Source organism: Takifugu flavidus, chromosome 22 (assembly GCF_003711565.1).
Source record: "Takifugu flavidus isolate HTHZ2018 chromosome 22, ASM371156v2, whole genome shotgun sequence".
Lineage (NCBI taxonomy): Eukaryota > Metazoa > Chordata > Actinopteri > Tetraodontiformes > Tetraodontidae > Takifugu > Takifugu flavidus.
Window position 1 is genome coordinate 8,085,234 of NC_079541.1, and position 14,811 is coordinate 8,100,044.

At 46.4% G+C, this 14,811-nt stretch overlaps 3 protein-coding genes across 10 annotated transcripts in view; 2 read left to right on the plus strand and 1 right to left on the minus strand.

Moving 5' to 3' along the window:
* The window catches only part of grip1 (glutamate receptor interacting protein 1), a 28,841-nt gene extending 21,533 nt beyond the window's left edge, over positions 1–7,308 (plus strand). For 3 of the 7 annotated variants that reach the window (XM_057022841.1, XM_057022837.1, XM_057022843.1), the window contains exons 17-27: positions 684–828; positions 1,048–1,187; positions 1,269–1,466; positions 1,611–1,764; positions 2,126–2,164; positions 2,369–2,480; positions 2,643–2,675; positions 3,131–3,241; positions 3,321–3,437; positions 3,555–3,701; positions 3,806–7,308. In XM_057022841.1, the coding sequence (XP_056878821.1) occupies positions 684–828; positions 1,048–1,187; positions 1,269–1,466; positions 1,611–1,764; positions 2,126–2,164; positions 2,369–2,480; positions 2,643–2,675; positions 3,131–3,241; positions 3,321–3,437; positions 3,555–3,701; positions 3,806–4,096 (1,487 nt within the window). In that variant the 3' untranslated portion in view covers positions 4,097–7,308. The remainder of the gene's footprint in view (positions 1–683; positions 829–1,047; positions 1,188–1,268; positions 1,467–1,610; positions 1,765–2,125; positions 2,165–2,368; positions 2,481–2,642; positions 2,676–3,130; positions 3,242–3,320; positions 3,438–3,554; positions 3,702–3,805) is intronic. The other 4 variants (XM_057022838.1, XM_057022844.1, XM_057022839.1 and 1 more) reach the window with 3 other exon arrangements.
* Positions 7,309–7,642: 334 nt separating this feature from the next.
* lsm8 (LSM8 homolog, U6 small nuclear RNA associated) lies at positions 7,643–8,800 on the plus strand. The gene is made up of 4 exons (XM_057022850.1): positions 7,643–7,873; positions 8,063–8,103; positions 8,327–8,454; positions 8,586–8,800. Exons 1-4 carry the CDS (start codon positions 7,843–7,845, stop codon positions 8,674–8,676), a joined length of 291 nt encoding a protein of 96 aa, XP_056878830.1. The 5' UTR covers positions 7,643–7,842; the 3' UTR covers positions 8,677–8,800.
* A 9-nt stretch (positions 8,801–8,809) lies between these two features.
* On the minus strand, positions 8,810–14,785 carry tymp (thymidine phosphorylase). Of its 2 annotated transcripts, none has more exons than XM_057022845.1 (10): positions 14,607–14,785; positions 12,664–12,787; positions 12,387–12,589; positions 12,208–12,306; positions 10,504–10,633; positions 10,316–10,434; positions 9,918–10,080; positions 9,502–9,729; positions 9,078–9,218; positions 8,810–9,005 (listed from the first exon to the last, which is right to left on the minus strand). In XM_057022845.1, exons 2-10 carry the CDS (start codon positions 12,779–12,781, stop codon positions 8,860–8,862), a joined length of 1,347 nt encoding a protein of 448 aa, XP_056878825.1. In that variant the 5' UTR covers positions 12,782–12,787; positions 14,607–14,785; the 3' UTR covers positions 8,810–8,859. The 2 variants fall into 2 exon arrangements, with proteins under 2 accessions (XP_056878825.1, XP_056878826.1); XM_057022846.1 differs by lacking the exon at positions 14,607–14,785 and adding an exon at positions 13,599–13,621.
* Positions 14,786–14,811: the final 26 nt, after the last annotated feature.

The window sequence follows — 14,811 nt, forward strand, 5'->3', positions numbered from 1 at the left end:
GATTTGTGGCTTTAATTTAGTCTGGAAAGTCAATTCAGTTCATCTTTATTTAGTACAGTCAAAATTGTCCTTAGGTGCTTTCCAGAATCCCAGGGCCTGACCCCCAACAAGCTACAGGGGCAAGGAAAAACTTCTCTTTAACAGGAAGAAACCTTGAGCAGGACCGGGCTCATATAGGGGGACCCTCCTGCTGATGGGGGGCTGGGAAGAGAGAGAGGAGAAGGGGGAGGAGGAAAGGTACAGGAGAGAATAGGCCTAAATCATGCAAATGCATTAATTACAACAAGCTATCAATGTAAGAGCTGACTGGGGGTTCGAGGTCAGCAGGTCAGTCTGCAGCTATGAAGTTACCGATTCCTGTAGATGGAAACAGCCAATCACAGCTCAGCACAGGAGCTCTGTCATTAGAGCAAACCAACAATGTTCTAAACGTAGAACCCTTCTTCCAGAAAGTCACATTTATGGTGTGGAACAGATTTTCAGTTTATGGCCTTTGCTCTTTCTTCCCTGTCACCATGGAAACACATAATGTCTTTGAAGGATCTCTGCAGGATTTTGCCCGGGCCATGAATTTGATACCTAAAACATAAAAACCAAACCCACTGACGCTAATTAGTGATGATCTTTGCCAGACTGTCTGTTGAGAGGTTTGTGATCTTTAATGAACCTGTGACATGTTGCAGATGAACAGGAAGTATCAGGCAGCATCATCTATACTGTGGAGCTGCAGAGGTATGGAGGCCCACTGGGAATCACCATCTCAGGCACCGAGGAGCCCTTTGACCCCATCATCATCTCATCGCTGACCAAGGGGGGGCTGGCAGAGAGGTAAACAAACACACACACACACACACAGTCACATACAGATGGTTACTGTAGAGGCTTTATAAACAGTGTCAGCTGCTCTGGTTTTAGTGGAGAAGATCCATCTGTTTTATGAGATAAATAAACCATCTTCAGTCTATTCAACAAGATGTTACTCGCAGGGGTAATGGCAGAGATTATTAAAAAGCACAGAGTGTTGACAGTGTGTTTGTGGGTTTGTAGGACTGGTGCCATCCACGTGGGTGATCGTATCTTAGCCATCAACAGCAGCAGCCTGAAGGGGAAACCTCTGAGCGAAGCCATCAGTCTGCTGCAGCAGGCGGGCGAGACAGTCACCCTGAAGATCAAGAAGCAGGGAGAACGTACGCAGTGCAGCGAATGCAGCTTTAACGTCACTAAACCACCGTTTCAAACAAACTCTTCTGTTTCGGTGTCCATCTCAGTGACCAGTCCAAAGTCCTGTGTGATTGGACAAAGCCTAGGCCCAGGCGCGGGGCACGAGCACCAGGATGGGAGGGAGGAGTCTGTCGTCACAGTCCCGCCTCTCTCCAGCCAGAGACCCTTCAGCACGCTGCCGTCGGTGGACAGCGCCGTGGAATCGTGGGACGGATCCAACATGGACAGCAGCTTCACCAGCCCGGGTAAGAGACTGACCTCTGGCCTTCTGAGCACAAAGATCAGGGACTTGTGGTAGATTCTGTAGAGCGCTGCTCCCAACAACTAACCAAACTGTAACTCTGTGTGCGTGCGCGCGTATGTGTGTGTGTGTGTGTGTGTGTGTGTAGCTCCACCCTTTCAGTCATCTCCATACAGTTTCCATGAGTGGTGCAACGCCAAGGTGACCAACAGCCAATCATCTTCTTCCACTCGCCCGAGAGCCAATCCCCTATCGGACCTGGGCCTGGGTGATGATGACTGGGACCGCCCCCCGCTCGGAGGGTGAGAGAGTTATTGGTGTTTTTGGTGGAAAAACGGCCACGCTGACCCCACTGACTGCCTACAGCTGATGTTAAATGCGACAAGCAGTGGTTTAAATTGTCTGCAGTAAAGATGATTTGATCAAATCTATGATCTGTTCAGTTCACACTTTATCAGGTTATGTTTTAAGCTGTTAAAAGCAGAGTCTGTGTCTCTGATAGCGTAATTCATAGTATTTGTATGGCAGATATACTTTCCGGGTACTTTGTTTCAGTATTAGGAGGATTTTGTTTGCATTTCCCCCTGTTATGTTCCTTATTGAAATGAACGGGACATTAGCATGCAGCTAACAGCAGTATCCACGGTTTGTCTCTGTCTACAGAGTCTGTAACCTCCCCAGCGGTTTAATCTCTGACAGCAGGTATCACACTGACCTTTGACCTCTAACCCTAACCTCACACACTTGCCTTCTAACACCCACCCCCCTGACCCCATCAGCAGAGACCCTCACTTGGTGACCCTTTGACCCTGTCTAGTGCTCAACTGTATGTGCATGACCTTACCAGTGTCAGAGCAGAGGAGCGTCTCACGTCTGGTTGGCTGACTTTTGACCTCTCTGCTCCAGGTTCACCGTGGGACACGATGGGACAGAACCAGACCAGGAGGAGAACTTCTGGTCTCAGGCTCTGGAGGACTTGGAAACGTGCGGCCAGAGCGGCATCCTCAGGGAGCTGGAGGTGAGTGAGAAGGTTCAATTCCAAGTGAAATGAGCGGATTTCAGTGAACTCATCGTCGAAGGAAGAGAGGAATTCAGGGTCCCTCCAAAATCCTTCAAAAGTTTAAATACTGTTGCGTTTGAGTCCCAAAGCTGAAAACCAAATTAACTGGTTCTCTTCCAGGAGTCTGGACAGGAAATGCACCTCCACACTCTGGTACCTCTCCTCCTCCATCCCCCTCTTCTCCTTTCTTCCTCTCCTCTCCTTTTTTTATCTGTTTGAATGTGACTAACGACGCTTCAGCAGCAACGCTGTGATGTCATCATTTTAATGTCACATGGCTTCTGACCAATCACGTTGGCACGGCTGGTGTGAGGAAGGCATGCTGGTACAGCTTCTGCAAAGCCCGATGGGAGGTCTGTGATGCTCGCCTTTAATTGGCTTGAATGTGAGAAAGAAGTGATTGATCTAAACTGTAAACAGGACAGATCATTCACGACTGGATCTAGTAGATCTTCAGCAGGTCTATAACAGCCCAAGATCAGCGGTGGGTTGAGGAACCTGTCGGAATCCGATCTGCTCTCTCTGGATCATCACAGGCTTCTCCTCAGGCTCCCCGAATGCATCTGTCCTGAGTTGTGATCAGATGCCTTTTGATTCGCTGTCTCCAGGCAACCATTATGTCAGGTTCCAGCCTCAGTCTGAACCACGACCCCACCCCCCCACGCAGCACACTGGGCCGACAGGCGAGCTTCCAGGAACGTAGCAACTCCAAACCGCAGGTGACCACCCCTGACCCAGGTCAGCCGCTCCACTGAATAACTGTGTCATAGCTTTATCGGCTCCTTCACCGTCTCACAGGTGTCGGCGCGGTCCAACACCTTACCATCTGATCCTCAACGTCGTGCATTCGCCATGAGGAAGATGAGACAGGAAGTCAATGACATCCTGAACCAGAACCCCGTGGAGCTCCACAAGGTGCCCTCTCAGACACTGACAGAGATTGGTGTCGTTGTCATGACGTTCAGATTAATATTTACTTTATTCATCCCTGTAGGGAAATTGAATTAACTGTGTGTGTGTGTGTGTGTGTAGCTGACTCTAGAGAAGGCCTCAGATCTGGAAGACTTTGGTTTTAGTGTCTCTGATGGTTTGTTGGATCGCGGTGTCTATGTTAGCAACATCCGTCCAGGAGGCCCAGCGGAGCAGGGTGGCCTCCAAGCCTACGACCGAATATTGCAGGTAGTCAAACAATGACAACGCTAAATAAGTATAAACAGTACAACAGCTCCCCAAACCTGGGGCTCCGCCTGGCTCGTTAACGGCATCCATGTTGTTTCTCCCAGATTAACCACGTCCGGACCAGAGACTTTGACTGCTGCCTTGTGGTTCCGCTGATCGCAGAGTCTCCAAACCGCCTGGAGCTTGTCATCAGCCGAAACCCCGCCTCCTCCCCTTCCCTGCTGACCAATCACACTGAAGGCACCGCCAACAACAGCCACTCCCCCCAGTCAATCAGCTGTGACCTCGGACCGTCTGAGCTCCCTATTGGACATGCAGAAGATGGCGTTCCAATCAAGTGGAGCCAACCTGGAGACGTGCTGATGGTGGGTCAGGTGACAAATAAGTCCTTATAGCAGACACAAAAGTAGACAGAGCCAGTTAGGACCAGACAGAAGAAGAGAGATCAACAATCAAAGAAGAGAGCTGAACTGGTTCCGGCCTGAGTCACAGTGGACCCCCCATGGTGCTACACACCTAATGGATGAACTTTAACTCATAACCACTGATCTTTGAATTGCTGAAGCAGCACAAAAGCACATAGATGGACACCTTAACTGTCCATCTGAACCTGTTCTGGATACTGGTCCAAATGGAACAATAGAAATGACTACTGATCAAAAAGGAACCACTGAAAATACTGGTGAGACTGGTCCAAGAATGATGGGTAATTGTTCTGTTAGAGCCACTAGCAAAGGTTTAACTCGTTCCAAGAACTATACGAGCCAAGAAGGAAGACTTGAATTGGAGTTTTTGGGTGGTTCTGGTGGATTTCTGAATCATGGCAGCTGACTCCACCTGGGTCAGAAGAACTCCTCTGTTTCTGTTGCCGTGTCCTCAATGGAGCTACAATACTGTACTGGTCCCAATGGACCCAGAGCCTCAGCCAGTAACCTTATTTGTCTTAGATGATTCTCATTTTTATTTTGGGTCACTGCTTGTCCCAGTCCAGTGCTGAACCAGTGCCGTGGTTCTGTCCAACCTGGCAAAGAACCACAGAATCAGATTTCAGAATCTGACACGCGACCGACCTGGATCTTTTCACTTCCTGCTTTGAGGAAACAAATATGGGAAAATGGATGATGTCATTGGGGTTACACACTTCCAATATATATCAAGGATCTATCAACGTCCGATCATTCTGGGATGGTTCTGATCGGAGCATCTCCAACCAGAGTGAGGGTTTGAATTTAAGATTTTAGTTCTGTGCCATGAATGAGCTGCCGGCTGGAGGAAGACAATGAGGAAGATGGTGATGATGAGCAGTTCAATAAGATTTTTCTACCGTTTACACCTGTTGGACTGGCCACACTGTGTGTATGTATGTATGTGTGTGTGTGTGTGTTGTATTTAGAATCAAGGCCAGTTAAGCCCCTCCCACCTTATCCTGGCTTTGTCCTTCTAAGGCCCTGTTCACACTGCCGCCCCAAATCGGGTTTCTATCCTGTCTGGAATCATGAAAATCCGATTGGGACCAATAGCGACGGACATCATCAAGAGGGAGACGCTAATAACGGCACAACATTCGGGAAGAGACACCTAGAGTCACCTAGTGGGACGCCGCAGTGAGGACACCAAGGAGAATATCGCGCTGTGGAGCTTGTCCATTGTCTCACATGCTTCTGTGTCGCTACTTCTGTGTACTGAAGCCGACGTCGTTACCACGGCAACCGATCCAGCCCGGGCTCTGAAGTTCGGACGCGAAGAAATCTGATTTGATCACTTGCAAATGTGGACGCTCAAGCTTCACGATTCGAGCAGCAAAAAGGGGTTCGCCCGCAGTGTGAACGGGGCCCAACTTCCTCCCTCATCCAAGTTTCATTTCTGAGCGCTTCAGCTGATTGGCTGGAACCAATCAGAAGATAAAATCTGCCCCCTCCCCCACACAAAAGCACCAATCAGCTCCGAGAAAGAAGCCAAGCATGCCACCCCCCCACGTCCCCCCACCCCCTCAGTAATAGTAATCTATTATGCTAATCGATTGTGTGTTTTTGATTGATTGTTGTCAGTTTCTCTGTTTGTTTCTGTGGCGACTGAATCTGAAAACATGTAAAATAGATTAAATACAGTTCAGTCATGTTGCTGTTGACATAAAAAAATCAAACCCTGAAACTCTTCACCTCATGACCACAAAACATTACACAAAAGATCCTGAAAAACAGGAAGTCTGTGTCAGTAAACATGAGTGTGTGTGTAAGTGTGTGGGTGTGCTGTGTGTTAGAAAAATTAGCATCTCACCTCTAAACTCGTAATTTTCAACTGGCCAATCAAATCCCTCCTGCTAGTCATTTGTTAGCCACAGGCTGTTTGACAGGACAGAAAGCATGATTGAGGTTTTCACACAGTGCTAACATGCTAATGTGCTGATAACAGCCTCTACATACAGGGTGTCGAGATTGTCTGACATGTGGCTACCAAAGACAGCACAATGCTAGCTGTAGTTATGTTTCCCACCAGGTACACTGATGCTTTAATCCTTGTTGGTAACCCAAGCGCCAACACAGCTCCTGATGGGTCTGTGCACGAGTAGCACAAGGTTAACATAGGGCTACAATCCATCAAAGTGGCTGGTCTTATATTATAGACGACCTAGTTAAGGTTGCTACTCTCTCGACAGCACAAGATATGGTTTACACAGCTAGTATTTTACATGCCACCTTAGAGTTAAGAGAATGAAGTGACCTCACAAGTGATTATGTGTGAAATATGTTGACGGCAAACACTTATTAAATATTTCCATGATTTCCAGGGCGCAAAAGTAGAGGCTGATGATAAATAATGTAAACAATAACGGTGTCATTGTGGTACATAGTATGTCTCTGAGAAATAGCATATTGTTCCTTTACATGTAGCCCATGCTAACGCATACCTGAGACCCACCAACGGGATTAAATGGCTGTTGATATTGCTGTTAGCCATGTATTCCACACCACTGTGAGGAGCCTTTAAATTCTGTCACAGTGACAGCAAACATGACGTTTCTACTGTTTTAGCGTGTAGCTGCGTATGGTTCAGTGACATTTACCACACGGGATTATTCGTATCATGGCTAATACGGCTGGTAATGCTAATCTAGCTCAGTTCTACCAATGAGGAAGAGCCACAGGGCTGTGGGGGTCTGGCTTCAGGAGGGTTTGAAGAGTGAGATCTAAAGCCATACACACAGGATTGTGCAAAAAGATGGAGTCTGTGTGTGTGTGTTTTAGCGTTTGTGTGCATGTGTGTGAGTGTGTAGCACTGCAGGGATTTGCACGCTAGTGATTCACCTCAGCAAGACTTCCACATACACAAAAAACACACACAACACGCACATGCACACACACGCATCGCACTGCCATTTGAAACAGTGGGTCAGATTAGTTTCCATGTAGCTTCACCAACCAAACGGTATTTTTCTTTAAAGGAACAGGGATGTTGTAAAGTATTTTTGTACAAATTTAATACTTTGGTAGCATGATGATGTTCCTGGTGTTTGTCCTGTTGGGCTCAACTGCTCCCACCCCCACCCCCACCCCCTTTGTATGGAAGACTACTGAACAACAATAAAGAGGAAGACCCGCTGGAGGAATTGGCTCCTTGGTTTCATTATCCATCCATCTATCATGGCTAGAGTCTAACCCAGCTACCTTTGCACAAGTTGCCTTTAGTTGAAGGAACCTTTTCAGAACCATATCTGATAGACCCAAACATAAATATAAAAAACTTCAATGTGGGCCTTAAACTGGTCTACACTTATGTCTCAAATTTGGGATTCATTTGTATTATTAACGATGCTCAGTTCTTGGTAACATCGTTTAGAAAACGATAAATATCTTAAACCTGAACCGGATGTGACGTTTATTCCGGGCGCTCTGCCTGTTCGCTGACTCTGTGTTGGATTGCTTCTGTCTGTCCCCCGAGTTGCTGTTGCCGTTAGCCGGATGTGACGTTTGTTTCGGGCGCGCTGCCTGTTCGCTGACTCTGTGCTGGATTACTTCTGTCTGTCCCCCGGGTTGCTGTTGCCGTTAGCGGTTGTTTCTGCATCTCTTCGTCTTCCTATAAGAAACGGGAACATTTATCGACTTCTCTAACGTAAAAGGAGCCTCCAAGCCCGGCAGCAGCCATGTCTACCGCCCTGGAGAGCTATATTAACCGTATCCTGCTACATGCGCCGAGCTAACGTGCTAACTGAATGAATGACAACACGCTAAGTAGCTTAGCCTTGGAGCCCCGAGAGGTGTTTGTTTTGATATTAAGGCGTGCATGCAACACTACATAGTAAAAGCTGTAAAATATAATCCTGCTTTTGTCCCGGTTGTATTTACCTTGACCATGTGACTCAGGTACTGTGGCCATCGTCACCTCAGACGGCAGAATGATAGTGGTGAGTTCACATGTACATGTTAATACTGCCAGCATGCTCTTTTCCATATCTGGGGGAAAAACTCTACAAAAATGTAAAATACAAAAGACTTTCGGATTTCAGGTACATTGTCCAAAAATCTGAGGTTTTGTTTATTTTTATGAAGATGGTTGATTAAGGCCACAGGGAGACGTTTTATTTGTACAACTGTAAATAGTGACTAAGGTTACAACTATGTGTTCAGGGCACCCTGAAAGGCTTCGATCAGACCATCAACCTGATCCTGGATGAGAGTCACGAGCGGGTGTTTAGCTCCAGTCAGGGGGTGGAGCAGGTGGTTCTGGGACTGTACATCGTCAGAGGAGACAACGTGTGAGTGACCCATGACCTTTCACCCTCAGACAGCTTTCAGAGCTTTGCTTGACCAGCGATCGTGGCGACATTTATTTCGGTGGATTTTTAGAAACTCATTTTTGTCGACTGATTAAATGATTGATCTTCAGGGCAGTGATCGGGGAAATCGATGAGGAAACGGACTCCACCCTGGATTTAGGAAACATCAGAGCAGAACCGCTCAACTCTGTTGCCCACTGACCACATCCTCCTTGTGTCTCCATGGCAACACATGATGGCGTGGCTGCTGTGGGATAAGAAACCTTCACTCGATTTTTTTGATGGTGATTTTGTTTTATATATAAATAAAGATTTGAAATAATGAGACCGTGGGTACATTTTTATGCTACTAATCTTTATTAAACTCATTTTAATAATTCAGTATTAAGAATGAGGTAGCAGAAGTTCTTCAATCAATTTGGGCCGTACACCTGTGTCAGCGTTTCCAAGCATCACTGCATTCTGTAATCGGCTGATTAGGTCTGGGGGCAGGGCTGCGTCCTCATGATGGAGCCTCAACCAAGAATCGCCTGAAAACAGGAACGCGGGGGTCTCAACACAGTCCTAAATGCATTGTGTTAAAGTTGGATATGACCTCTGACCTTTAGCCACCCGCTGGCCGACAGACACCAGCAACTCTGCCCCCACGCTGTGATTGATAGCTTGTCCAGCCTTCGTTCGGCCTGCCCCCAGGTTATGAAGAACCTCAGCTATAACTAAACCGTTGATGTCCAGAACCGTTCCTGTGGGAGGAAACAAAGGTTATTGATTGTTTGGTCAATCATTGATCGGCTTCTGAGCTTTCTCTGAACTTCCTGAACCTGCACAATAAAAGATCTGAGTTTGAAGTCAACATTGGTCACAAAACCCGTCATAGAGCAATGGTCAGGATCAGGACTCTGAGAAACTCACTTTGAAGTCGCACAGAAACTTCAGGATTAAAATGTCTGGATTTGTTCGTCCACAGCATCGGAACGTGGATAAAACAGATGGATCATTCATTCGTTAGAGGGTCGAGCTTTTTACCATCTGCTCCAGACTGCAGCTCCAGCTGATGCTCAGATTTCCTCAGGACCTTGAAGTAATCAGTGTGGGCGGAGCAAAGCTGCATGGCCGCCTCTCTGGCCACGCCCTGAGCTTCCAGCATAGCCTGGAACCTGGACAGGGCAGCTCCACCTGTCACCGCCTCATGAATCTGCTTCCTGCCCTCTGACAGGTCAGGAACCAACCCAGTCATCAGTAGCAGGACTCCACCTACAGCCACAACAAAAAATAATTCAACCTGTATTTTTAAACCTCTGCTGTAAATCACCTTATTAAAACTATACATGTAAATAATTAGATATTGGAAGAGGTTAAACAGTTGATGTCCCCTCAAATGCATTTGATTTTTTTTTTCAAGCCTTTGCTGACTACCTCAGGGATGTGGTTAATGTTGTTACCCAGAGTGTTGACCAGCTCCATCAGGTCGTCAGGTCCTCGGCCCTTTAGCGTCTCTAGAGACTCCATCACCTCCAGACTGTTTCCAACACATCGACCAATCATACTGTTCATACAGCTGAGTACCGCCCCCGTTCGTATCCCCAGACCATTTCCGACTTTCACCTGCAACATCATCCACATTCGGGTCACCTTTGTCCCCCTCAGCCGGAAACATGCAGACTGAACCCTTTTTACGACGTTTTGATGCTTCTTGGTTGCCATGGATACTCAGATGGCATAAAATGACCCTGGTTGTGTCAGAGGTCAAGTGTTTATATTTACTGTGTTTAATGGAGCTAATCCAAATTTTTCTTAATGACTACTCACAACTTGACAACACTTTTCTCAATGTACATACCAGCAGATGAGCTAACTCTTTAGCACCCTTCAGGTCTTTATACAGAGCAGCTTGTCCAAACTTGACGTCCAGCACGAGAGCAGAGAGTGACTCAGCACCTTTCTTTGAGATAATAGAACCTGAAAAAAACAAGCCCTTTAAATTCACTCAGAACTGGGGAGCTGGTATGATGAGAACCATTTCAGTACCAGCAATCAGTGGCAGGCTGTCCACAGTACTGGTGGCATCTCGCAGAGCATAGAGGACCCGATCTGCAGGAACCAGACTTTCAGTCTGACCCACAATGCAGCAGCCCACAGAACTCAGGATCTCCAGAATCTGTGGAGTCAGAAAACTGCTAGGTCACACCGGTGCTATAGGGGGCAGCATCAGGATAGTGAAACCTCAAGCACAGCTGATGGGGTTCTTCTCAATGTATTTCATTGATCAAAGAAAGAAGTTGGCTGTCTCCCAATTCCAGATCTAAGGATTTAAGAGAAAACAAGTCCTCCCCTTTCACATGCCACAGGTAACAGATGTTCTCCAGACTATAGCGTGTTTTTCGTATCAATAGACTTGAAAGATATTTTTTTTGTCCCTGTAGCACAGCACAGGTGGCTCCTCCATTTTGAGAATAACAGTTCAAGGTCCTTCCGTTTGGACTGTCACTGACCCTACAGATATTTACACAGTGTATAACAGCAGTTCTCTCTCCGCTACAAAGCAGGGGTATGAAATACCAACCACATATGAACAATTGGTTTCTCCAACTCGAGAACTGGTTATCAGGGACACGGCCATTCTGCTTAATCACTCACCTTGGTCTCACAGTCAATTACACAAAGAGCGGCTAAAGAGCAGAAGCCTGTTCACTTAGACTCTTTGGCATTGCTAGCGTCCTTCTGTCTGAAACAGACGCCATTCTTTAGCTTCTGCAAAGCTTCAGGTACTGGAAGTTTAAGTGATTTACAGTCTGTACCTGTCAATGGACATGCTGACTTCAGCCACCTCGGTTCGTAGGTCAGACAACCTCTTTGTGGTGAGTCCAAGAGGGGAGTTGCTCCGACCAAGCAGAGCCTTTCTTCTTGGGTGGTTGAGATTATGGAGAATGCTTACAGCCCACAGGGTCTTCCTGTATCTAAAGGCACTGACTACCCACTAGGAGCGTCAAGTCATGGGCTGCTTTGAAAAGAGTTTCTGAAGATATGTGTGCAGCTGCTACATGGGCCTCTTCTTATACCTTTACCAGATTTTACAGGGTGCAACTCTACATAATCGACTGAGTCCTCTGTCACTCGGACCCTCGTTTCACAAGAAGATCCAGTAGGAACAGAGCGTCTGCTGACACTGGAATACACACATTTTTCTGGGCGACCCAGGTGACTTTGTTGGTAATATTACTCAACCTGCGGATGTGTGAGATGGAACATCCAGTAAGCATCATCCAGAATGCAGAGAACCTCAGTTACATTCATAACTCTCGTTAATGGGAGAACTGGGCAGACCATTTTACCAAGCGCTGATTAATTTGATGTTCTGACATTGACACATATGAGGTAGTAGAGTCTTGTATGTACTGTACAAAGGCACGTCATTTTTATGTTTGTAGGATGTTCTGAGGGAGAGTTATGGTGATTTATGGAGTTTCTAGGTGAAAGTCTGCCAAAGCTGTGGGACATTAAACAGGGGTGAAATTGCGTAACTTTTCCGAGGCCTCTCCCAGACAAAAACATGGGATTTCAGGGGTCCTTTAAACTGCGATATTTATAAAAAATCATGGCTCCGATTCTAGTACTTTACACACATTTTGGTGTAATTTGGTATCTGTATGACAGGTGGTGCTAGAGGAGATAATGGCCAGTATAGAGGCACGCAGAACAAATCATTTCGTTGTTTAAAGTAACCAGAGACACCTGAGAAGCAGATTGGTTGATGTTGAATCCTGGAATCGATTCCATTTTGTCCAGAGTTCCTCCCGTATGAGCCAAGCCCCGACCACTGATCATTGGCACCTAAAGACCGCACAACAGTTGTCAAGACATCAGTGTGTGTGTGTGTGTGTGTGTGGGTGTGTGTGTGTGTGTGTTCTGACCTTACACCCACACACAGCGAGCGCTGGCACCAGCACCAGGCTGACCTTATCCCCGACCCCTCCAGTCGAGTGTTTGTCAACCACCAGCCCCTCCCAGCTCTTCGGCCATGACATCACTTCCCCTGATGACATCATCTCCCTGGTCAGGGTCTGGATCTCGCTGTCAATCATTCCCTTCTGCCAGATGGCCATGAGCATGGCTCCTGACCACAGAAGAAGATCACAGTGATCAGTTCAAGTTGTTGTACAGGAAACGGTTTTCTTAGAGTCTTCGCACCGATTTGAGCCTCCTGGATGGACTTGTCGGTCACCATCCGGACGAAGGTCCTGATCTCTTCATCACTCAGGACTCGTCCGTCACGCTTGCCTTTGATCAGATCTGGGATCGTTAGCATGTTGATCTGGAAAAGCAGAGTTTATGAAAGATCAGCTGACTGAAGAAAAGTGCTTTGTTTATCGGGGAAATTCAATCTGGTAGTCCAAGTCAAGATGATAGAGTTTTGCTCAGGGTTAAAAATAATCTTGTATTATTAATGTATGTCTATGAGAGACCTCTCTCCTAGCTCTCCTCTCCCTCCTCTCCTCTCCTCTCCTCCCTCCTCCCTCTCCTCTCCTCTCCTCTCCTCTCCTCTCCTCTCCTCTCCTCTCCTCTCTCTCTACCCAGCCCCCCATCAGCAGGAGGGTCCCCCTACATGAGCCTGGTCCTGCTCAAGGTTTCTTCCTGTTAAAGGGGAGTTTTTCCTTGCCACTGTTGCTTGTTGGGGGTCAGGCCCTGGGATTCTGGAAAGCACCTAGAAACAATTCTGATTGTAACAGATGCTCTATAAATAAAGATAGGTTTGATTTGAATCTTGTATTAAGTTCTTGTAGCAAGGAGACAAGTCAAGTTTCCTTTCACATTGTCCTTCAGACTCCAATCCTACCTCCCCGTTTTCCCACAGTTCCACTCAATGATATTTCAGGAACACTTAGGCATAGACAGAATTGTTCTGGAATGTAATTTTAGTTCTGCTCTATTGAGAACAATACTGATTTCCTTCCTTTGATCCAGGACAAGGAAGGCTTTGATCCTCACTGGAGACATCTTAGCTTAGATTTAGCTGAAAGACTAAAGAAGCTGGGACCTCATTCCTGTCAGGTGGTCTTGAAGGTCTGATCATGTGATCAGTTGTGTCCTTACACTCAAAGGAGACCAATGTTGGATTGCAATACCTCTCGTGTGTCACTGCTAATCCGTGTGTTCTTTGAATGAAGACTTCAAGAAAACAAATGCCAATTTCAAAATGTATTTAGCAAATAGAACCAATTCAAGATCCAAATATTACAGAGCTCCGGGCCAGTTCATAACCCTACAATAACAGAGTCCATTGCCAGGGCATGAAGTCTGACAACCTAACTATCCCTTGACCCAGTCTTTTATAGAAACACATATGTAAATTATTGATGCTAATTCAGTCCAATCCAGTCCTTCTTCTTGGATGACCTCATCTTCTTCTTCCCGTCCCATTGGATGCTGACACAGTCCTTGTTCTCCGTTGTCTAACAAATGGCCAGTTCAAAGTTCACCTTCTTGCAGAGGAACTATCAACACCAGTAAACTATTCTGTCACGTCTTATGATTGACCCTTCCTTGACACAATTGTGTCAAGGAAGGGTCAACTGACCTTTATTACACTTACTAAACATTCTACCATTCCTAACTTCTAAAGTGCTTCTAACAGAAAACAGAAACATATGGTACAACACATGATAATAAAATAAAGACAATTCTCTTCACCAACATCAGCCTGAAAACCAGTCTATGAGGACAGACTTGGTCTGCTGTGGACTCAGGTCCAGCAGGGGCACCACGTGGGCCCAGGTCTACTGCTGACCTTTAACCATACTGCAACCTCTGTAAGCAGGTGTTTACCACCAGCAGGAAACCTTACAGAACATTCTTGAACACATATATACAGTTTGTGGAAGCAGGGAAAACAGGATTTTAGAGAAGACAGTCCTTTTGACACTCGCTGAATATTTTCAAGTTTCAGGTTTTCATTTTGTTTCTAGAATGTTTTCAATAATGTGTCCCTTTACAATCTGGCTCATAGGCAGACCGGGATTTACATTAACCCTCTACTCATCAATGAATAACACACACACACACACACGCACACACACACACACACACACACACACACACACACACACACACACACACACACACACACAACATACCTGTTCTGCTTCTCTCTGTCAGTGAATGTCACTAACCTGTTGTTCATCAATAAATGGTTCCTTTCAGCCAATCAGAGATCAGGAGGTCGACAGCCAATTGGGGCTGAGGTCTCCGTGATCCGTCTGATCTGGACCGATTTAAGAAAACGTTCAATATTTTCACATTGTTAAACAGCCGCTGAAGAATGGAGTAAAATCAGAAATA

Excerpts from the sequence above, each read along its gene's own strand:
- lsm8 (XM_057022850.1), top strand. The coding sequence starts at position 7,843 with ATGTCTACCGCCCTGGAGAGCTATATTAACC. Across the intron at positions 8,104-8,326 it reads CAGACGGCAGAATGATAGTG|GGCACCCTGAAAGGCTTCGA; the intron begins GTGAGTTCACAT and ends CTATGTGTTCAG. Across the intron at positions 8,455-8,585 it reads ATCGTCAGAGGAGACAACGT|GGCAGTGATCGGGGAAATCG; the intron begins GTGAGTGACCCA and ends ATTGATCTTCAG.
- tymp (XM_057022845.1), bottom strand. The coding sequence starts at position 12,781 with ATGCTAACGATCCCAGATCTGATCAAAGGCAAGCGTGACGGACGAGTC. Across the intron at positions 10,634-12,207 it reads TCAACCAATCTGCTTCTCAG|ATTCTGGAGATCCTGAGTTC; the intron begins GTGTCTCTGGTT and ends CTGACTCCACAG. Across the intron at positions 9,730-9,917 it reads GGAGCTGGTCAACACTCTGG|GTGGAGTCCTGCTACTGATG; the intron begins GTAACAACATTA and ends TTGTGGCTGTAG.